Source organism: Dermochelys coriacea, chromosome 1, assembly GCF_009764565.3.
Source record: "Dermochelys coriacea isolate rDerCor1 chromosome 1, rDerCor1.pri.v4, whole genome shotgun sequence".
NCBI classification, from domain to species: Eukaryota; Metazoa; Chordata; order Testudines; family Dermochelyidae; genus Dermochelys; species Dermochelys coriacea.
The window spans coordinates 193,570,969-193,595,150 of NC_050068.2; the positions used below are offsets into that span (position 1 = coordinate 193,570,969).

The 24,182-nt window shown below is 41.6% G+C and overlaps 2 protein-coding genes across 2 annotated transcripts in view; both read left to right on the forward strand.

Annotated features, from left to right (window-relative positions):
• The first annotated feature begins 2,070 nt into the window (after window positions 1–2,070).
• On the forward strand, window positions 2,071–11,264 carry SH2D1B (SH2 domain containing 1B). The gene is made up of 4 exons (XM_038381275.2): window positions 2,071–2,380; window positions 5,398–5,461; window positions 7,215–7,374; window positions 11,130–11,264. The coding sequence occupies exons 1-4, from the start codon at window positions 2,073–2,075 to the stop codon at window positions 11,165–11,167; spliced, it is 570 nt and encodes a 189-aa protein (XP_038237203.2). The 5' UTR covers window positions 2,071–2,072; the 3' UTR covers window positions 11,168–11,264.
• Window positions 11,265–19,650: 8,386 nt separating this feature from the next.
• The window catches only part of CIP2A (cellular inhibitor of PP2A), a 33,099-nt gene continuing 28,567 nt past the window's right edge, over window positions 19,651–24,182 (forward strand). Inside the window, exons 1-2 of the mRNA XM_038386854.2 lie at window positions 19,651–19,994; window positions 23,798–23,945. Coding sequence (XP_038242782.1) covers window positions 19,893–19,994; window positions 23,798–23,945 — 250 coding nt within the window. The 5' untranslated portion in view covers window positions 19,651–19,892. The remainder of the gene's footprint in view (window positions 19,995–23,797; window positions 23,946–24,182) is intronic.

The window sequence follows — 24,182 nt, forward strand, 5'->3', positions numbered from 1 at the left end:
ATATCACTCTCCTGAGGCTGACACACAAAGATAAAGACTGAATGTTGCATGAATGCAACCAAAATCCAGAACCATTCACTGCCAGGCTTTGTGCTGCAATGATTCCAGACCACTTGCTATTGGCCTGGTGTGGTAAAGTGTCCTATTGTGGAGGATGAAATAAGGCAGCCCTCCCCAGAAACCTTTTGCAAAGGCTTTCAGAGTACCTCCAGGAGAGCTTCATGGAGATGTCCCTGGAGGATTCACGCTCCATCCCCAGATACGTTAACAGACTTTTCCAGTAGCTGTACTGGCTGCGAATGCATCCCAATTGCTCAGGGCAAATCAAACATTAAACACAATTACTTTTAACCCCTTTAGTGTTGTTACAAATGTGTACTCACCAGAGGTGTCTTCTCCATCTTCAGTGTCCAGGAACAATAGGCCCTGGGAGGGTGTTGGCTCCAGGGTAAGGAAAAGGTCCTGGCTGCCGGGGAGAACAGATTCTCCACTTGCCTGCTGCGCATTCTCCTCCTCCTCGTTCACAAAATCATCGTCCATGTTGCTTGAGGCTGCCACGTTGCAGGTGTCCACAGAGAGTGTTGGGGTACTGTTAGGGTCTCCCCCCAGAAAGGCATGCAGCTAATCATAGAAGCGGCATGTCTGGGGTGTCTGACCCGGAGTGACCCTTTGCCTCCTTTCTCTTTTGGTAGGCGTGCCTGAGCTTCTTAATTTTCATGTGGCCCTGCTGTGTGTCCCTGGTGTAGCCTCTTTTTACCGTGCCCTGTGCGATTTTGGCATATATATCAGTCTGTTTCTTCTTCGGAGTACTGCCTGCACAGATTCTTCTCCCCATACAGCAATCAGATCCAGTGTCTCCTGTTCGCTCCATGCTGGAGCTCGTTTGCGATTCTGGGACTGCATGGTCACCTGTGCTGCTGAGCTCGCCACGCTGACCAAACAGGAAATAAAATTCAAAAGTTCCCGGTGCTTTTCCTGTGTACCTGGCTAGTGCATTAGAGTTGAAAGTGCTGTCCAGAGCAGTCACATTGGAGCACTCTGGGATAGCTCCCGGAGGCCAACACCATCAAATTGCAAAGCACTGTGTCTACACTACCCCAAATTAGACCCAGGAAGGTCAATTTTAGCACTACTCCCGTAGTCAGGGAGGAGTACAGCAATCCATTTTAAGAGTCCTTTAGGTCAGCAGAATGGGGTTGGTTGTGTAGACGCATTCATTATAAAATTGACATAATGTGGCTAAATTCGACCTAACCTCGTAGTATAGACCAGGCCTTAGTCTCTTTAGTAGTCCTAGATTCCTCCTCTAGGTTTCCCTTCTTCATCCCAATCTAATCCCTCCTTTGCCACACCCCTAAGTCTGCCTCTTGTCCCCTCTGCATTCAACTCAGAATGCTTTCTCCTTCTCCATGCTACCTGGGCAGTAAAAGGGAGACCACTGAGAGCACAGGAAAGACAAGCTCACTGCTCTCAGTTCTGCTGCCTCCGTGGCTGGGAGTAGCAATTCCAAGTTCTGCTCTGTCTCTGCATCCCTGGGCTGGTACATGCTCAGTACAAACTGAATCTTGGGCAAATTTAGCTCCCAAACTCTAAATAGTCTTTGCTGAGCATGTGTGAATTGTAACATTTTTCAAAGAGTTATAATTTGGCCAAATTTGAGTAGATTTTCTTGGGGACAGCAGAAGGGACATCCTTGACAGCAGAGCAACCCACCACCCAGCCAAATTTCATATTCCATGTTCTTAATCTTGGCTGCACTCCAGCTGCACCACAAAATGGTTGTGTACAATTTTTAACGTGGGTAAAACATGTTTTTCTCTAATCTTGTTCTCAAATAGTTGAGTAATGTTTGCTGATAATTCCTCCTTCCCACCCTCCCCAAGCCTGAGGTGCACACTTGACAGGGAAAATATCAGCCCAATAGATTAAACTTTGCTATGAGCATTGGAAAACAAGGTCTTATAAGGAAGCGTTGGGGGATGGGGCCTATTTCAGGTAAACTATTGGCCATTTCACACTTCCTCTGTTAATCATATTCATTTGCTCTCTGTTGGCTAGAAAAGCTTTCCAGAATGGTCAGTAACAACCACACAGATGAACCCACTCACACACTCAATTCTTCAAGAAAAACTTCTAGCACCACAGTTTTAGTTTCAACATTCTCTAGCCAACTTCATTTTCATGCCAGACTGCTAAATTCACCTGGAATTAGTTATAAAGACAAGGAGTCTGGTTGCTGTTCTTCCATGGAGTTCCCATTTTATCATGGAAACATAACAAGAAAAACCTGTGAAGAATTACTAAGCAAGAAAGGCAAGGATGGCAGCTTTTTATTACGAGACAGCGAGAGCATGACAGGAGCCTTGTGTCTTTGTGTTTTGTAAGTATTGTACTTATACTTTAAAATTGTATTAATTTTAAGACAATCACAAGTGGAAGTTATTACATCCTTAAAGGTGAATAAGTAGCAAATGTGAAAGTGATCTCACAGGCCAGAAACTTAAATAAGCTGCATAGCCCTAGTTAGCATACAAAATATTTCTGCAGAGGAAAGGGGCACACATTGCCTCTGGCATAGGAGGGAGTGAAGACTTTGGGCATGGAAGGGGTGGAGGGGGGGTAAACACATCTGGCATGAGGGAGATGGCAGCAGTTAGGAGTCCCTGAAATTGAAAAGGTTGGAAGGGTGGCACACAGGATTCTTTGCATACTGTTGGCATGGAAATGTGTTAAATATCAAGTCCCATATACCTCTCTAGCAGCAATCCAGTCCAATCAGATATACCCCAGGTTAAAGTGGCTGGCTCATTATCACACGTGGAATCCCCAAGGGCAGCACAAGCTTTAGGGTTCTGGGTAGGTTTGGACAGCCCATGTTAAAGCTCATGCTGCCACAGCTTCATTGTTCCGGGACCTGAGCTAGCTAAATTAAAGCTAGCTTCAGTATCTCTGCTCCATCCGCAGTCGCACCTAGTGACTGCGCTACAGGCCGGCTTTTAGCTGTGCTGCTTCTGCAGAGAAACAACAAGAAGATTACTTTGAACTAAGATAAGCAAAATTGGATCCTAAAAACTAACTGAACAGAACTTGCAGGCAAAGAAAGTGCTATTTTTACATAGTCACATTTAACCAGCCTTTGTTTTTAAAACATGACTTGAAGCAACAACATCAGACAAACAGATGTCTGCTTCCAGGGTCTGAAAACTCTAGATTGATAAATTAGGGTTGTTAAACAAATAAAACAATTAATCGCGAGATTAAAAAAAATCACAATTAATCACAGGTGTAATTGCACTGTTAAACAATAATAGAATACCATTTATTTAAATATTTTTGGATGTTTTCTACATTTTCAAATATATCAATTTCAATTACAAAGTATACAGTGCTCACTTTATATTATTATTTTTATTACAAATATTTGTACTGTAAAAAAGACAAAAGAAATAGTATTTTTCAATTCACCTCCTAAAATTACTGTAGTGCAATCTCTTTATCATGAAAGTGCAACTTACAGATGTAGAATTTTTCATTTTTTTTACATAACTACACTCAAAAATAAAACAAAGTAAAACTTTATAGCCTACAAGTCCACTCAGTCCTACTTCTTATTCAGCCAATCGCTAAGACAAACAAGTTTGTTTGCATTTACAGGAGATAATGCTGTCCGCATCTTATTTACAATGTCACCTGAAAGTCAAAACAGATGTTCGCATGGCACTTTTGTAGCCAGCATTACAAGGTATTTATGTGCCAGATATGCTAAATATTTGTATGCTCCTTCATGCTTCCATGCTGATGATGCTCATTTAAAAAAGTGTTAATTAAATTTGTGATTGAACCCCTTGAGAGGAGAATTGTATGTCTGCTGCTCCATGGTTTCACCTGCATTATGCCATACATTTCATGTTATAGCAGTCTCAGATGATGGCCCAGCATATGTTGTTCAATTTAAGAACACTTTCATTGCAGATTTGACAAAACTCAAAGAAGGTACCAATGTGAGATTTCTAAGGATAGCTATAGCACTAGATCCAAGGTTTAAGAATCTGAAGCGCCTTCCAAAATCTGAGAGGGATGAGGTGTGGAGCATGCTTTCAGAAGTCTTAAAAGAGCAACACTCTGATGCAGAAACTATAGAACCCAAACCACCAAAAAAAGAAAATCAACCTTCTGTTGGTGGCATCTGACTCAGGTGGAAAAAACAAAAACAAAAACTCATCAGTCCGCACTGCTTTGGATCGTTATTGAGCAGAACCTGTCATCAGCATGGACGCATGTCCTCTGGAGTGGTGGTTGAAGCATGAAGGGGCATATGAACGTTTAGAATATCTGGCACGTAAATATTCTGCAATACCAGCTACAAAAGTGCCATGTGAACGCCTGTTCTCACTTTCAGGGGACATAAATAAGAAGTGGGCAGCATTATATCCTGTAAATGTAAACAAACTTGTTTGTCTTAGCGATTGGTTGAACAACATTTAGGACTCCATAGACTTGAAGGCTCTAAAGTTTTACATTGTTTTATATTTGAGTGCAGTTATGTAAAAAAATTTAAAAGTTCTACATTTGTAAGTTGCACTGTCATGATAAAGATTGCACTACAGTACTTGCATGAGGTGAATTGAAAAATACTGTTTCTTTTATTTATCTTTTTACAGTGCAAATATTTGTAATCAAAAATAATATAAAGTGAGCATTGTATACTTTGTATTCTGTATTGTAATTGAAATAAATATATTTGAAAATGTAGAAAATATCAAAAAATATAATAAATTTAAATTGTTATTCTATTATTATTTAACAGTGCGATTAAAATTGTGTTTAATCGCGTTTAATTTTTAATTGAGTTAATTTGTTTTGATTTAATTGCTTGAATTAAGTGCTATTAATTGACAGCCCTAATATAAATCAAACGTAAAAGTGAATGTGTGCCCAAAACTCTCCAGTATCCTTCTTTCATGGTAGTGCTTGAAGACAAGTGTTTATAAATTCACACAATACACTTTAAAAAGGTAAATGGACACTATTTCTGCTTTTAGGTATTCCTGCATTTTTTTTTTTTTTTTTTTAGATTTAGGCTGCAGAGTTAGCTTTGGGGTATCTAACTTCACTAATTAAAGGCTAAACATTTTCTAAAATAGCTGTTTGTACAAGTGACATACTTTGTACTTTAGAAGAGATGTAAATGGTATGTAATTGTTGTTAGCAAAAAATGTAATGACAGACATTTCCTGAGATTGGTTCCCTGGGGTTTTAGTCATTTATTGTTTTAGCTTGGTTTACATTTAAAAAAAAAATACTTCCACCAAAAGATTTAGATGTAGTGGTGTCTAGCCATTGTTGTTCCTTGAATGTTGATTAAAAAACAATTTATGAAAGGGTATCTCTTCACAGCTTTAAACAGCTCATCTACACTTATCGAATCTTCAGGGAATGTGAAGGTTACTTTAGGATTCAGGTAAAAAATTTCATTTCATCTGCACAAGAAAATATTGTTTAACGTCAGTTTCTGATTAAAAAATCATAAACATAAAATCTCACCTTCACAAGATATTTTCATACCTGCATTCTACCTCACACAAACCTTGACAACACTTTCTTTCATTACCCATTAGCTTGGAAGTAACACACTACTGCTATCTCCACAGTAATTTCTTTGTATCCGTAATTTATTGCATGGCTTGCCCATAGCTACTGATTTGACCATGTCTTTTTGACAACATAAAATCTATCTCTTGAGTATCTACTCACATATTTTTTTTCTTCCTTTTTCTGATGGAATCCGCTTCCATTTCACCAAAGACATTGCTGGGTCCTGTGTACAAACACCTTGTGCTTCTGAATGTTAAGGGGTTTTGAATTTTGGAATTAGTCTTTTCCTTTTAAAAAGATCTGTATATAATATTTTTGTGTGACTGTAATGCTCTGAGAGGCGCTTTTGAGCATTACTGATTTGGGCTGGATTTCTAAGCAAGGGCATTATGCTTTATTTTATTTTATTTTGTTTTGTTGCCTTCCTCTACAGCACAGGGTATAGACTGCTTGCTAGGATCATCTGGGAATATCTCACCAAACTAATTCCCTGGCATTCCAGGGACATCAGGTATTGGTGGTGGGTATTTGAGTGGAATTTTGATGGCCTGTGTTTATTCATTTAGAAAAAGTTTCTGTCTTTTAGGTTGCAGAGCAAAGCTTGCAGACAAACTGTTCAACCTAAAGACTATGATGTCCGAAGACAAAAAGAACTCAGAAGTACTTTTAAAAAAGTATCCCTTTTAAACCAATCTCCTGATTTTGGAACACTCGGAATTGGCATTCCAGCATATCCTTTTTTATAAAGGGATAACTTCCAAGCCTTATGTTTCCCACCACAACTCTCAAAAGTCTTCTCACCTCGATCACAGCAGCCTGGGCCCTCAATCACAGGCATGACCACCTCCCGAGTGTCTCAGTGCTGTTTACAAGGTTGGGCAGAGGAGACTGCCAGTTGAATGTGAGGGATGGTGTTTGGAACGTGAACTTTGATTCACTAAGGCTTTGTCTACACTACCACTTTTGTCGTAAAACTTTTGTCAGTCAGTGGTGTGAAAAAATCACTCCCCTGACCGACTTAAGTTTCACCGGCAAAAGTGCTGGTGTGGACAGCGCTACGTTGGCAGGAGAGGCTCTTCTGTCAACATAGCTAACGCTGTTTGTTGCAGGTGGTTTAATTATGCCGGCAGGAGAACTGCTGTTCTGGGGAAGCAACAAAAACATTTAGAACAGGGTGGGTCAGATTAGCTATTTGAGAGATTCAGGCGAGATGTACCCTAGAAAGTTTCCCTGGCATAAAAATGTCAGCTAAGAGTGTGATTTCTTTCTCTCTCTCTCTCTCTCTCTTTTTTTTTTAAACAATATTTCTTGAGTGATCAAGTTGTCAAGAACAAATGGGACAAATGCCCACTTTTTTGAAAAAAGCGGGGTGTGGAGAATATGCATGGGGGTGAGTGGCAATGCCAGACCCATGCAGGGGGTAGGCAGGACTCGGGCAGGGGGGCAGGCAGTGCTTGGACAAGCAGCAACACCAGCCCTGTGCAGGGAGTTGGGGAGCTCAGGCAAGTGGCTTGGGCCAGCCCCACGCTAGGTGGTGCCCCGTTTTCCCTTTGGGAAATATGGTCACCCTATGGATGAAACATACATGCAGTGGCAACGCTTTTTTCACTTTCTTTCAGACTTCTGAAGATACTCCAAAACAGGTCTTCAAAACGATAAATGATTTGATATACACATATGAAAAGCCAAATCAAGGACTTGTCATCAACCTTCGCTACCCAGTAAGGAGACTGAAGTCCTCAAGGAAATCCAGCGTAGAGATGGATAAAGTTTATGATGGTAAGAGGTTTATTTCTGTCTTTTTAGCCTAGTGCTGGATTGACCATTCTGAGAATGAATCCCTTCTGTTTCTCTTCAGTGCACAGAGAGACCAGACAGCAGTTCTATACATTTCCCACTCAGTCCTTACCACTGAGTGAGAAGGGAGCTCTGTCAGCCTTTCTTAGCCTGCCAATCAAGGTACCCATTAGTAACAAGATAATGGCAACTCTCAGAATAGGTGTCCACATCACAATGAACAGGCATGTGAAAATCAATTCGGCCTACTGTAGATGGGTAAAACTGAGACACAGAAAGGTTTGAGAATTCATCTAAACTCTCCTAGCATGTCACGGTGAGAGTCAGGAGTGATACTCAGAATTCTTGCCTCTGACGCACCCTCCGGATGGTTATAATCTTAAGTACTACCAACACAGGCTGGATCTGAACCCATGAGTTAGAGGCAAAATATTTTGCATCCCTGAATCATTGAGTCCCCTATACTTGATTTTAAACTTTCTTTTTATTTCAAGATGAGAAGCAAAAATTACATATTCTGCCTAAGTGACCAAAATCCTACCAGTGACATTAGCTAAATAGCCTCCTAATGAAAATGGGGACAAAGACATACTTAATGACTTTGATGGAGTTGGGATTTGACCAGTAATGTTTTAAGACTTAAAAAATAAAAACATTGCCAGTATGCATTACTTTAGTATGGTTATTTACAATATAGTTCCTATAAGGTGCTGAGTCCACTGATTTCAGTGAGAGACCGAGACCTAAATTATCTTCAGACCAAAAATGGCACAAACTAACTAAATTATCTTTGAGGGCCTAGGGAAGAAAATATAATCTAACTTCAAACTCATAGTTTTTTTGTTTTGCCTTGTGTTCTAACATCATAAGTAGTCTTAAATCCAAACTGTCCTAAAAATAAAAATTGAGGGAGGAAGTATGGTCCAGTGGTTAGGGCGCTGTCCTGGAAGTTGTAAGACCCAAGGTCAATCCTTGCTTTGCCATAGTCGTCTTCTGTGAAGCTGGGCAACTCACTTTGTTTCCATCTCAGTTCCCCAATTGTAAAATGTGCCTAATACTTCACCAAGGTGTTTAGGATAAATACATTAAAAATTGTGAGGCTTTCAGATATAGTATACTTTGATTGTAGTCATGTGTCTTTACTGTAACATGCCCTTGGTTTTGTTTGGATGAATTTAGTAAGAGTGATAACTGTTAACCTGGACAGTGCTGTTGACACAGAGCAAAAGACTTTAAGAACTGCTGAATAATGCTTAATTGCTGAGTTAATTAGGCAGTGTGAGCTGTCATTAGAAACCGTTTCTCCATTAGAACTGCTTACCCATAAGAGTAAGTGCTTATACCAGCAAAAGTGTAGGAATCGTGTATGCATGAAGCAAGAGTCCTCACTTAGGAACAGTGGCTATACGAGTGTAAACTCAAGTTTCAAATCCTCTGCGTGAGTTACACCTCTTGTAGGTAGCCTGGAGCCCTGAATGGCAATCTTTGAAATAGCTCCTAATTAAAGATGAACTGACATTTTATGTTTAAATGGCCCAGTTTTTAAGGTTCCAAATCATTAGTGGAACACATGGGTAGACTTAAAATGACAAGTACATACTAATAGTTAACTGAAATATATTTTTACCTGAGTCCCTCAGTAAGAGCTAAGCCCTATTCCAGACATCTAAAGCGGTATAAGGAATGACGCTCTTGCACTGCTTTAGAGCCTTGTCTACATTGGCACATTGCACCTGTTTTTCAGCAATGGTGCAGCTACCCTGGTTCGAACAATAGTTAAAATACTTAGTCATCTTCAGCACAGCATCAAGAAGCATTGCTTTAGGAATGCCTTGAGCCCTATGCCTACTAGTGTTCACCATGTTGCTGGTGCCAGTGCATCTACACCATTGCCAACAATAAAGGGTAGTAAAGTTGCAGCCTTGTTTATACTAGCAGGTTTTCTTAAGCCTCCCCACAATTGCCCGATAGCTGGTAGCCATGGTGGGACCACTAGGGTAGATCAGTTACCATCTAGACCTGCTCTGAGCTGAGGTGAAAGGCATTGAGCAGGGCTCCTGGCATGGTGGCTACAATGCTGGTCTAAACTAGAGTTCTCATCTTGCTAGCATGTGGGGAGCTCTACTGGGCAGGAGAGTATTGGTGGGAGATTTTAAGAAAAAGGCTAATCTAAAACATGCTGTAGTAGAGACCTGTGGGATCGGTCGACGGTACACACGGCTCATGCGGCGCCTCATGGTCTCGGACACAATCCGATGGTCCAGGGACATCTACATCGAACACACCACTGGGCACTGACAGTATCAGGAGGTGTGAGCCGGTACAACATCGTGCATCAACCATGGGAAAGGGACTGAGAGACTTTTTTTTTTCCATTGGACCATATGAACTGGAACCATAAACTCACTGAACCTTAAATCCCATCAAATGAGGGTAGATCCATCCTCATCATCGTATCCACTCCACACCTGAACATAGCCATTATATGGACAACATACCCCCATATCTCAATGTCTGTACTTTGACCCATTAAACTTTTACTCCCAATCGGGGAGATTGCAGATTATGTATTCCTTACGCCACCCGTTCCTAAACTGAACTTCGCACCCCTTGATAATCTGTACCTTATTCCCTGATAACCAGAAACTTCTATGCCTAAACTCTGTACCGTTTTCTTTTTACTTCAACATTATCTTAATAAAATTATTAAATCTGATGCTGAAGCTGCATCGGCTCTTGCAGGAGAAAGAATGAACCCTGAACTTGGCTCGTGGCCTGGCAAATACTTAATGCTTAGAGTGTAGGCATTTGTCATAACACTTTGGAATTGGAAACATAGTTTGTATTTATTTTTATACCATTTTGTTCCTTTCTACATAAAGCTCCACTTTGCAGCAGCCTTGGCTCCTGTGTAATGTTACTGAGTTGCACAGATGAGTTGAGGTTAAAGAATAATGTTTGTCTGCCACGGGATACCCGGAGAGGCCACTGGTGCCTCTTAAAGGAAACCGCAATATCCTTTTGCCAGCTATCTGCCTAAGCTCTACAAGTAGCTGGGCCTCTGCTAAACTTCCTTTCTCTTGCAAAATTTGAATGTGTGATAGTTATATACAAAATATTCAGTGCAGATAGCGCCTTGAAAGGACATTTAAGCTAATGGAGAGGGAGATGAGGGTCTTAAGAGCTCAAATCTCACCCTTGCCCCCAGCTAAATACAGAAGTTAGTTAGCATTACATTTATTATTCTCAGAGAAAAGGAGTCTTAGGTTCTCTTGCCCTACAGTTTACAATTGTCTTTCTATTTGGAACTATTGTACGTAGTGGAAGGATATGTTGCAGCATTGGCCATCAGATCCACTGACCTGTCTTGTAAACTGTTTCCACTCAGAAGCAGTTGATTATTTCTTGCTATGAGGCATTCCTAACTATCCTTCATAGATATGATAGTTCAAGAACTGAGCTCTCAGGTTCTGGAGGCGAACAATGCAGGATCTCCTCAGCTTGAGTTTCAGGCAATTTCACTCAGATGAACGGCGAAGAAGTGGTCTTGGGGGCCAAATCTGCAAGACCCTAGTCCTAATTGGAGTCATATATAATTGGTGTCCAGAACATTGAATGATTCCATCTCAAAAAACAAAATAAAATGTGTTATTTTACCACAAGCTCTTCTTTCCTCCCCCTAGAAGGTCATTGGAATGTACAAATGACAACATACTGTTATGCTGCTTTCTTTACAGAAATTGAAGATAGAGATTATGTTGATGTCTTACCTTAAATCATCTGGGACCTGGTTTTTGTCAGAGGCAACCTCTTACCCTGCCCCCCATCTCAGCAGATCAATGTAAAAAGCTTGCTCTCAGAACCTGTCCTTGTGCATGCCACATCTGCTGGCTGGACATTCTCATCTGTGGACTTGTGCCTCTGAAATTCACTCAACTGGGCAGTGCATCCAAAAAACAGACTTGTACTCTTTGGGACACAATCCAATTTATATTAATTTTATTCATTATTAGAATAACGTATTTTTATTTTTAATTTGTTATTTTCCTTTTTGCTAACGGAAGTTCTAGCTGCCCCGGTCTGCAGCATGTTAGAAAATAGTAAGGTAAAAATGTTAATTGCCTATGGGTAAATCAAATGATAATGGCAGAGCTGAAATCTACTATGATACAAACTCTATAGACTCCACAGAATGTTAAAACCATGTTTTGTTGTGTTTTCATACTTTGTGCAGGAGACATTAATTTTACCTCATTTTCAGCTAACTGAATGGTGTATTCAATCAGAATCTTTAATGTCTTGACGGAATAATATCATCCTGTAGCACTGGTACAATCCAAGGGTGCTGACAAAAAAGCATTGAAAGTAGCAGCAATTGAAAATAGAGAATATATTATACAGTGTAAATAAATGACCTGGACTGTTTTCATATCTATAAATGGTAGTGTTGAAGATTTACTTTGAGACTGCAAGTTTTACACAGATACTTTTAGGAACAGTTTAATTTTTTTATATTTAATATTTGTTGCATGCATTTGACACGTCAAACAAATGGCTCTGTGGTGCCTATATTTCTTTTTTCTAACAAGAGTTGGCTTTATAAAATTAAACCAGGGATCTGCTTATTGTACAGTTTTGTTCTGAAGGTCACTGCTTGGAGAAGTGGGATGTCTAATGGTTACTGCCAGAAAGAAAACTCAGGAATAATGACTGGCAGAACTAAGAAATGAGAATGGATTGTTCTATGACCTTTGGCAAGTCATATAACCTTGCTGTGTGCGTTCCACATCTGTAAAATGAAGATACAGAGACACAACAAAGATTGTTTCTTTAATGTTTGTAAAGGGCCTTGAGATCTTCAGGTAACATGCCTTAGAACTGTGAAGTATCACTATTGGCTCATTGTAAATTTAAAGTGCTGGTGATTCCACATGTTGGGATCAGAGGGTATTTGTAGTGTTGTGATGCAAACAGGTGTTTAAATTAACCCGTAGACTTCCAGGATGATTAGTGTAGATGGCCAAAACATTGATTTGTTTGAGAAAGTATGTGGTTGCCGAAGAGGAGAAAAAACTGTTCCATATGTAGGGAAAATCTTACTTTAAAGAAATATAGGGATTAATGCTTTTATATTAGCAGAGCTCCAGCAGCCTGCTCCACATTCTATCACCAGATTGCTACAGCACTATAGCAACAGGAAGGATTTTCCTATCACTGTTGTTAATCCTCCTCCAGGAGAGGCAGTAGCTAGGTTGGCAGAAGAATTATCCCATCAACGTAACGCTGTCTACGCCAGGGATTAGGTCATCTTGTAGGCCAAAAGCCTAATGAGAAGAAATTGTTTCAAGTAAAATTGTACTTTATTTTGCCTTATTCTTTATTTTGCTAGCCTTAAATTAGTAAAAAAAAAAATTGTAGCCTCAAATTAAAACCACAAGCCCAAATTGTTCTGAGTTTATTCTTTACTAATTGTGTTAATAATTGTTTTTAGAAGGATAAAAACTTATGGCTGTAATTGCCTTATTTACTGTTTGGTGTGAGAGAAGAATATATGGTAATTAACTAAGAAAGAACAGCCAGCTAGACCAGATGGTCAAGAAGGCAGTGGAGGAGTTGAGAGGCGCCAACTTTCACCCGGATGGCAAATTAACTACCCTAAAGCAAAGGCATACACCCCAAGAACAAGATAAAGAGTGAAGCCAGAGGGACGAGATAAGAAACAGCTGTGAACAACTCCCAGTAACAGCCCAAATAATGCTAATTAAAGCAACCTTGAACAGCTCCGGCATACACAGCAAGGTCCAAAGACTTGTATGGGAACTTATTACTATAAAAAAGAGTATATTGCTATGGGACTTTGGGTTCATTCTGCATCAACATCAGAGCTTCGAACGCGTTCGACAGAGCCCAGCGCCTCCTCCCTCGTGTGCAGTTTCAGCTGACCCCTGGAACTGACTGAGCAACACTAAGAACTGGTAACTATACAATCTAGCTGCAGAATCTTCGGTGGTGGGGGGTGGTAAATGGAAGCATATACTAATTCTAATGCTTTAACTGTACTCTCAATAAATGCGGCGTATTGCCTTATCCTCTTTTTAAAAATTCTGTGCGATTCTTATAAGCATAACAATCTTAACTATGTCACTCGGGAGTGTGGATTTTTTCACTCCCCTGAGTGACGTAACTGGATCGACCTAACTTTTTAGTATCGACCGCACCTAAGTGCCAGCGGTGTTCAGGTTTCCAGATTACAGTATGCTACATCATTAGACTAAGCTCCACAAGAAGCTGTGTTCAGTTTTCCATGGCTTGAAGAATAGGTCAGCCAACTACATACCCTTTGGAAGAACATGTGAGAAAACGAGGGACTCAATCCGCTGCAGCTGGAAGTAATAAGTACAGTAGATGTCAGTAGAAGCACAGAGCAGTCAGCACTTTGCAGGATCAGGTCCTAAAAGAGGGGAGTGGGTAGGGAGTATAAAGATAAACTGAGCCAAAATACCCACCTGTACCCATATAGGACCCACTGGAATATGCAGTAGTTGTTCTTTCAATAGCGTATGGGATTATTGGCAGGGGGAGGAATGTATAGTCAGATGTCTTATTTGTCATTAAAATCATGACATGTTTCTAGATAATTCACGGGCCTTGAGCCTCAGGAAAATGAGCCCAAGTTTCTAATACCTGCATGCAAGAGGTTAAGGCCCGACCATGGTCTGTGTTATGCAGGAGGTCAGACTAGATGATAACAATGGCCTGAAAATCAAGGAAATAATGAGTGGGGTATTAATTCTATAAAGGTTTCAGGGAAAGCACATGACTGTATATGTCAGAGGCAACTTTATGCCAGTATCCTAGGCAAGTATTGCATTACATGTACGTTTAAAAATCGAAACAGCAAAAGAGCATCCATTTTTCTTGAAAATGATCTGAATAAAGTTCACTAAGTTAGCTCACTAACTTCAGTCCTGCAGAAATCTTTGCTAGGTGTTTTCTAATGAATATATTAGGTCAGCACAGGCCATACACATTGAATGAAAAAAAATTGTTGAAAATATGATTTAATTCTGGGGAAAGACTCTAGCTTGAAAGTCACAGAGAATAAGTCACTCTCTTTTCTTGACTTTTAAATAGTGTTAGAAACAGTACAACACAGGAAACCACAAGCTTCTCCACCTCTCTTCTCCAATATACTTTAACTGTAACTTGGAGGGGCACTTGTGAATCAAAATTGTTGTTTGATTTGCTGTTCACCTTTTAGCCAATGTCGAGACTCTCAGTGCGCCAGTCACTATCAACAAAGTGATGTTGTTTTTCTGAGATAAACACTTATTCTCTAGACCAGAGCTGACAGTGTCATTTCACGCAGGCTACAGAACAGCGTTAGGATGATAATGACTGTTGGTCACAACCAACCTGGGCTGGATTTGAATAGGTGACCTAGAGATGAAGGGCTTTTGTATGTTCTTCTATTACCATGCTTAAAGAGTGCTGGGTCACAGACGCAGCAAATAATATTGCTACAGCTTGAGCCAGTTAGCTGAGGGATGCAGACTTCAGCCCTGCCTGAGGGGAAAACCTTGCTGATTTCATTGTCTGCCTGCCCTACATGCCTGCCTCCCAGGGAAGAGCAAGGAATCAGAATTGCTGTGGGAAGGAGGAAAAAGATCTGCCTGGCTCCTCTCAGGAGCCAAAGTGGCTCTCACAGGAAGGGAGAGACGGAGCAGAAAGAGGAAGCAGCCCCTTAAAATCGCTCTGCTCCCTCCTCTCCTCCTGTGAGCAAGAGGTTAGCTCTGCTGCTCCCCTTCCCTCCCCTCCCTGCTGAACCCAGCCTGGAAGAGGTACAGGAGTATGACATTTCAGGGAGCAATCCGGACCAGTGAGGGGCTGTGTCACCCTTGCCCAGCAACCTGGGGTGCCTCACAATGCTTTGTAGCTGTAGCTCCCACCTAGGCTACTCACAAACAGCAGGCAGGTCACACCCTGAGAGTCTGTGTATAGCTGTAGCCTGCCAGCCACATGTTAGTCCCACTCTGGTTTTCACCAGCTTTGATTACTACTTACAGAGCGATCCCAACATATCCCCAGTCCCGAATTTTCATCCAAAACATGTATTCTGCACTGTCCAGCCTTCTCCTCACCAATCCAGATACATTAGGTCTGTTGCCCCTCTTAGGGGATCAGTATACAACAGTTTGCTACCCTAACTGGAGTTACTCACACAATTCAGTTTAAATACAACACTGGATTAGTTTTGATTAAATAATAAAAAAGTTTATTTAATTACACAGACAGAGGTTTAAGTGAATAGAAGTATAAGGCATTAAAGTCTGAAATGGTTACAAAAGAAATAAAGATAAAACTCTTCCTAGTACTAAAACTTAATAAACTAGACTTGATTCAAGGTGAAATCTCTGTTTCTTTTGTCATCTTGGATGAACGAGAGAGAAATGGACAGGGAGAGATAACTATGGGTGTTTTTGCCCCTCACTTTTATAGTACAGTAACCCTTTGAAATGCATTTGCCTGATAAAGTTCCTTCCCGCTGTGAGGACAGCAGCAAGGTGTCTTGTTGTGAAAAGGTTTCATGTTGTTGTTTGATAAGCTGTAGATCTGTTTGTTCCCTTCTTTACCAAAGGATGGCCACTTGACAGGTGTGGACGCATCAGCTTTGATGACATCTGGCTAGAGGTGTCAGTTTGTCCTTTGTGTTTGAGAACCAGGCTTACCCACTCCTCAGACTTGTCTGGTAAACACACTTCAGTCATGAGTTCAGTGCGCGTTCATAACTTTACATCTAATATTGCTACATACATCTCACCATGATATTATTGACCAGCGCATTTAGTTTTTGAAATATCTCAAAAGGCATATATTGACAAAGATTAGTACAAGTGTGTAGGGTGTGAAAACCGGGGTGTATTCTGTCTCAAGGGGATCCTGCTGCAGCCCATGTAGGCCTGGGAGAGGGGGTGATGAGCCCCAGGAGAAGCAGAGGTGGAGAACATAGAATTGATGTGGAGCTGGAGTGTGGTAGAACAGATTTCACTTTTATTTCTGTAGGAAAAGCCCTCCCCCCTGCCCCCCCACACATGCACTTTTTGGGGGGGGGGATAGTTTTTGTTAAAATTAGCTAAATTTCAAAATGAAATGCTGTTTCTAAATGAAAAGCTGAAACATTTAATTTCAAAATGGCCAAACAAAATGGTTCATTTCCAAATGGCTGAAATGAACTGTTTTGATTCTTGAAAGTTTTTTTTATTATTTTTTTTTCCAGCTGAAGCTATTTGCAAACTTGGGCCAAATTCAATGAATCATTTCAGAGCCCTGAAAAATGGATTTTTGGCAAAATTAACCATTTACCTAAAAATTTCACCTACCTGTAATTTTCATTTCCCCAATCCAGCACAGGCTGAGAAACAACGTAACAGAGCCAAATAAACCTAATTTTACATTTACTCACTATTGGTTTTAATGTTTTGGAAGTTTGAGGAAAAAAATCTTGTTCTCTTACAATTTATCTAGGAAAAATGTGTCTTCTAATACATAGGAATTGCCAGACTGCATCAAATTGAGATCCACCTACTCCAGTACACTGCCTCTCATAGTGTTCAGTACCAGATGCTTCAGAGTAAGGTATAAGAACTCCACAGTAGGCAGACTTAATGCATTTTAAGTGAGGATTAAAAATATGACAAGATTCAGTTTAAAACCCTCTATATTGCTTGGAGTCAACCTTAAGGACAACCCAGGATCTTTTGAAAACTGTTTGTAGCCATAGGAACTAGCAGTTATTTGTGGTGATTACTTAGCCCATACTGCTTGATAGTCTAATGACCCAGTGTGGAATATAATGTAAAATAGAGTTGAAGTGAAAAATGATAGTTGAGGGAGCTCTGATTGTGCCAATTTCTTCAGCCTCCAGAAGGATTTCTGATTTCAATTTCTTAAGTATTTCTAACTCAGTAATCAAAGTGAGAACACCAGGTGTGTACATAAAATAAATTAGAATCTAAAATTAGGGATGAGGAACAGTTCTTTCCTAATGAGGAACAGTTTAGAGATGATTAACTGTTTCATAATGACACCATCTGATCCTTCCCTGTAAGCCTATCTCTTACAGAGTATTCAGCAAGCCTACAGTTGTAGGACAATATAGGGCAGGGCCAGAACATTTTGTCTGCAGCTGAACTGCAGAGCTGGTGAGTTTCTGCAACAAACAACTGATCATAATTAAGAGATCATCCCAAAGTAAACCTTTAAAATGGATTAACAAATGTTCCATATTGAATTAAACTACACTATCATTTTCACTAGAAAGGCTTTTGATGCCAGAGGTGAACTCTGGAACTGCTTCCAGCTCAAGCAAGGACTAGAACCTATCAAAGATTTATAAGCTTTTTCTTGAGGGATTCTGGCAAACTTCCTATCAACCGTATTACACACAAACTATTAAAAATGTTTGGTAGAAAATTCAAGCATGCAAAGATTAGCAAATGATAGATTTATGGTTGCCTGTGCAGCCTTAACTCTGCTCCCCTTATGGATTCATCTGTGCTCTGAATGAGGCAGGGGAGTAGTGGGAAAAATAGTATATAATCATGTAATTAAAAGCTATCTCATATATATATATATATATATATATATATATATATAAGGTGGTGAAAATAAGATTGCACTTGCATTTCCTAATTTTTGAGTACTTGACTTTGAAACAATGTTTATTATTTTTGAGTTATTTGCTTTTTTATATAAAAGGTAAAACTAAATTTTGTGTTCAACTTTAACAACTCATTTCTCCTTATGAGTCATAGCAGGAGATGAGCCTTAAACCATCACTATTCTAATACAGACTGCTATCATATGAGCTAAAGGGTTAACAAAAACCATTTAATCCAAAGAGAAGGCTGTTTTTCTAGAGGGTGGGACAGGAAGGATGGGTTACTATCTTGAGAAAATTGTAGGGGTGAAGCCCATGGCAGCCTGTTTTCCACTGTCTGCTGCCCCTTGATTTAAATCAGGAGAGGCCCTGTCCCTTGTATTAGCTGAGCTCTCCCCCTTCTGGCCTAACCTGTTACCGCCCACGCTCCTGCCTATCACATTTTCCCTATGGGGGTGGAAATCCATGGACTCATTCTACTGTGCCGTACATTTGAAGGACATAAAGTGTCAAGAAGTCGTATCTTTTATTGGCCCAACCTCTATTGGTGCAAAAGAGATGCTTTCACGCTCTCACAAAAAGCACAAAGCTTCACAAAGAAGAGCTGTGTGTGGCTCAAAGGTTTGTCTCTCACCAACAGCACTTGGTCCAATAAAAGACATTACTTCACCCACCTTGTCTCTCTAATATTCTCAGACCAACACACCAACAACTCTGCACACAGAAGGCATTGTGCTGGTTTTCAGATCCCTACAGCCCACAATGCTTTACTCGGGATGCAAAAGAATATACCGTGGTCTCACTGCCCCGGGATACTTTCTGTCAGTGCTACTTTCACGTGCCATAGAGCAGGGGTCATGTTAACTGGCCCGGGCAGGTGGCCCACGCTCGGGGCCAGGAACAGGTAGAGCTCCTGTAGCCTCCGCAGCCCCTGGGCAGCATCCTGCCCTGTTAGGTGGCTGGGCTGCGCCAAGGACACATGTCGGGAGGCTTGCTGTGTCATAGATTCATAGATACTAAGGTCAGAAGGGACCATTCTGATCATCTAGTCCGACCTCCTGCACAGCGCAGTCATGGCGATGGGGGCTGGGGACAGGGGCTCCAGGGGGCTGCAAGCAGGCAGGCAGAGGCACCTGCCCTGCCATGTGGCTGGAGCAGAGGGGGTTGCACGCCGGCGCGTCCTGCTCCCTCCCCTAGGTGCGGGAACCAGGGGTCCAGCTGCCCCCCCGCTTGACGTGGTCCCTGTCACATAGGAGGTTTGCAGTTTGGTTCAATGGCTCTCAGCACCCCCAGGACACACACGCTGTGCCAGCCCCGCTGCTCGCCGGCCACTGGGCCACCCAAAGCACCGAGCAGCTGCCTGGTCTCCCCGCCTTGCGAGCGCACCCCCACAGAGCGATGGCGGGCGCCCTAAGCACCGAACGTAGTAGACTCCCACAGAGCGATGGCGGACGCCACGCTGCCTGGGCTTCCGGCATGCCCCGGGGCGAAGCTCTGTCCACAGAGCAATGGCGGCCTCACTTCCAATATACAGTACAGCGGCCTGGGAAGCGGGCGGGACGCTATCCCCACAGAGCGATGGCGGCCGCCGTTCCCGGCATGCACCAGCAGGAACCTGACTCCGCCCCGCCCGCTGGGCCGAGCTCCCGGGATGCCCGCGCAGAGGGTCCCCCTCCCACAGCGCCTCCGCTAGCGCCGGTCCCGTCATGCACCGCGCGGGGGCGGGCCGGCTTTGCGGGGTTGGGAGGCTCTGGGAGCTAAGATGGCGGCGCGGGCGCCAAATACGATTGCGAGCCGGCTGCGCGCGTGAGGCGCCGGGCGAGGGGCGGGGCGGGGCGGGATGGACGCCTCGGCCGGTATGAAGTCCCTGCTGCTGGCCGCCGCCCAGTACCGGGCCGCCAGGAGCCCAGCGCACGCGGCGCTGCTGCAGCGCAGTCTGGAGGTGAGCGCGCGGTCGGCCCCAGGGCCCCCGGGAGAGACGGAGCCGGAGCCGGGAACCGCGCAGCTCCCTGCCTCACACCCCTCGTCGGGCTGGGGGTTCCTCGCCCGCCTCGTTGGTCTCTCTCCGCTCGGCGGGTGGGGAGTTGCTGTGAGTCCCACAATAGTGGGTGGGTGTTTTCTTAAAGCCCCGGCTCCGGGAGTCCCGGGATGAGTGCGGGGGGATTTTAAAAAAAAAAATCCGTGTTAAGCTTGGAAAAGTCGATTTGCCCTGTGGCTCGTTTGGACCTTTTCATACAGGAATAGAGAAAAGGAAAAATACATTTTTTTTTTTTTTAAAAAACACCTTTATGAAACAAAACAATGAAAACTGTCAGGGAGCCTAAAAGGCAGGTATATGCTTGAGACTTTTTAACTTATTAAATTGGTCAAAGCTTCAGGATGACTGTCCCTGGAAGATGTGCTAATACTTTTGTGCTGTCATTTAATAATAGCATTCTGCATTTATGTTGTCTCTTAAGAACTCCAAAGCACTTCTTAGGTTGATTCACAGATTATACAGTGGGGTCATTTCATAACTAAAAATTGTAAATATTAACAAACAAAGCCGTGGAGTTAGACTTGAATGAAGCAATTTCCTTAGAAATTGCTGGAATTTATTTTATAACCTGTGTCTTCACAGTTAAAATGTGGTTCTAGCCTTCTTCCCCAACACTGTAGCTCGGGTTTAGAAAAGTTTAAATACATGTTAAAACTAGGGCTGTCAAGCAATTAAAAATTAATTGTGTGATTAAGCAATACAGTAACTCCTCACTTTACCATCGGAGTGTTGCTCTTTCAAGACTTCTGAAAGCATGCTCCACACCTCTTCCTCTCAGATTTTAGAAGGCACTTAAGAGTCTTAAACCTTGAGTCGAGTGCTGTTGCTATCTTTAGATATCAAATATTGGCATCTTCTTTGCGTTTGTGAAATCTGCAATGAAAGTGTTCTTAAAATGAACAACATGTCATCATCTGAGACTTCTATAAGATGAAATATGTGGCAGAAACAGAGCCAGAGACATACAATTCTCCCCCAAGGAGTTCAGTACAAATTTAATTAATGCATTATTTTTTTAATGAGCGTCATCAGAGTGGAAGCATGTCCTCTGGAATGGTAGCCGAAGCATGAAGGGGTATAGGAATGTTTAGCATATCTGGCACGTAAATACCTTGCAATGCCAGCCACAAAAGTGCCATGCAAATGCCTGTTCTCACTTTCTGGTGATCTTGTAATTAAGAAGAGGGCAGCATTATCTCCCATAAATGTAACAAATTTGTTTGTCTGAGCGATTGACTGAACAAGAAGTAGGACTGAGTGCGCTTGTAGGCTCTAAAATTTTACATTGTTTGGTTTTTGAGAGGAGTTACAAATGTAGATTTTTTTTGTTTGTTACGTAAGTTGCACTTTCATGATAGAGATTGCACTGCAGGACTTGTATGAGGTGAATTGAAAAATACTATTTCTCTTGTTTATCATTTTTACAGTACAAATATTTGTAATAAAAAATAATATACACTTTGAATTCAATTATGACACAGAATACAATATATATGAAAATGTAGAAAAATATCCAAAATATTTAATGAGTTTCCAATTGGTATTCTATTGTTGAACAGCGCGATTAAAACTATGATTAGTTGTGATTGGTTTTGTTTTTGTTTGTGATTAATTTTTGAGTTAATTATGCGAGTTAACTGTGATTGACAGCCCTAGTTAAAACCCTAAGCAACCTTGCACTTGATATGCACTTGATGTAGAATTTTGTACAAAAAACCTGCCTTCAAAAATAAAACAATCTAAAATTTTAGAGCCTGCAAGTCCACTCAGCCCTACTTCTTGTTTCAGCCAATCGCTCAGTCTACTGGTGCGAGTTATGAGTGGCACATGAATGTTTTACAACTGAAATTGTCAGTTGCATAACTTTCAAAATATGCTCAAATGCAGATAATTAATTTAATATTTTAATGAATCTGTCTGTAGCTCTTCCATGTTTGTTCATTTTTGTTTTTCATTGTCTGTAGCAACCAACTGTAGATATAACTGCTGTAACTTTTTTGTTGTCTATTGTTTTAGCAAACTATTTTTACTAGTTTTAGCAAACGATTCCACGGTATAGGCTGTAGAGTTAAAATGAGCTTAATTCCAGCATGTTCTAATTAATTTGATGGTTCTACATTAAAGAAAACAAGTCTTTCTTTGACAACAACTAATTTGGGGTTGAAGAAATAGAGTTCAGTCTTCCTGCCTTGCATTCTTTAATGCAACAGATAAGTTGAATGTTCTTTGTGAATATTTCTTATCTTTGTACAGAATAATGCCTTTTTATTGAAACCTGTGTCTTACTGTGAATTAGTCTATCATATTTAATTGGGAACTAATTTTCAAACTGTCTGTTTAAACAATACATTTCCAGGCTATGTAAAACCAATATCTTTTTTTATCCTAAAAGATACATAAACTGGTGGATAACTTACCTGGTGCTGTATGTTTCTTATGTACAAATACAGACTTGTAGTATTTTTGTATTTATAAACTAGTAATGATTTGTGTTCATGCTGCAGCAGCTGTTAACTTATAATCAATTCCCAGTGGTATAATTGGTAGTGCTGTGCACAAAATAAACCAATTGTTAATTATGAGTCTGAAACAGAAGAAATGTATGTCTTTCAAATATAAAGGGGACACATACAGTACAGTAACTCCCCACTTAACGTCCTCTTGCTTAAAGGTGTTTCGATCTTGCGTCCCTGCTCAATTACAGAACATGTTCCATTTAAAGCTGTGCAATGCTTCACTATAATGTTGTTTGGCTGCCTGCTTTGTCCACAGCTGACAGCCCCCCATCTGCTCCCCTATGGCCCCCCCCACAGCACCTCCCACCCACTGGTAGACCCCACGGATCAGCGCCTCCCCCCACCGCCTGCCCATGGCAATCAGCTGGCCTGTGGTGTTCAGGAGAGAGTGGGGAGGAGTGAGGACTTGGCGCGCAGGCTCCCCTGCCTCCCGAACGCTGCAAACCAGCTGATTGTTGTGGGCAGGAGGAAGGGGGGGAGGCTGCGTGCCGAGTTCCGACTCCTCCTCCTGCCCCCTGAACGTTGCAAGCCAGCTGATTGCCATGGACAGGAGGGAGGGGGAAGGAGCGAGGATGCTGCGTGCGGAGTAAAGGAGGGGGGAAGAAGAGGCGGGTTAAGGGTGGGGGCTTGGGGGAAGGGGTGGAGTGGGCGGACCGAGGGTGAGCCTCCCACCCCTGGGGCTTGCAGAATAGGGGAAGCTGCTGCTGAGCAACGTGCTTCTTCTAGCCTACAGCACCTTCAGCCTCCTTGCCTGCTTCATTGTCTCCAGTGCCAGTGGGCTGTGCCTGTGTGGGGAGAGGTGCCCCCGCCTTACAACTATAGTACTGTACTGTATGGCAAAAAAAAAAAAAAAAATTCCCTGGAACCTAACCCCCCTGTTTATATTCATTCTTACAGGGAAATTGGATTCACTTAACATCGTTTCACTTAAAGTTGCATTTTTCAGGAACAGAACTACAATGTTAAGTGAGGAGTTACTGTAATGAAAAACATGTTTCCAGAGTTCTACAAATTCAACAAAAGTGAGCTAAGAGGCAAGCAAAAGTATCTGTGTGCTATCGATGATGCTACCTGTGTTGGCAGTACATTGCATTGAACTGAAAATATGACTCCCCTCTGAATCTTGTGCTGAACTGAGACAAATATTGTTGCAGTTATATAATAGGTATTTAATTTAAAATGTCTTTTTAGGTTATCTCTGGATTGAAGCTAACAAGATTGTTTGCATCAAACCAAATACTGCCAAGTGAATGTCTGAGCTGTTTAGTGGAGCTCATTGAGGACCCAAATATAAGTCCATGTCTAATCCTGTCTGTGATTACTTTGCTGTCACAACTAGGTTAGTTGTTAACATCTTTAATTTTTCTTTTAAGGGAATTAAAGCTAAATTTTCAGATTTTTAATAAGTCTTAAAACAGTTGGAACCTGTGACTGGTTGCCTGCGCAAGTGAGTTATCTGCTATACTAGCTATGTAAATTGCATTGATTTGAGGGATGGGGAATAATTAACTATGTACTGTAACAAAATTAAGTATTTAGTTTTCTAATATCTTATTCCTGGCAATGTGTAATATCT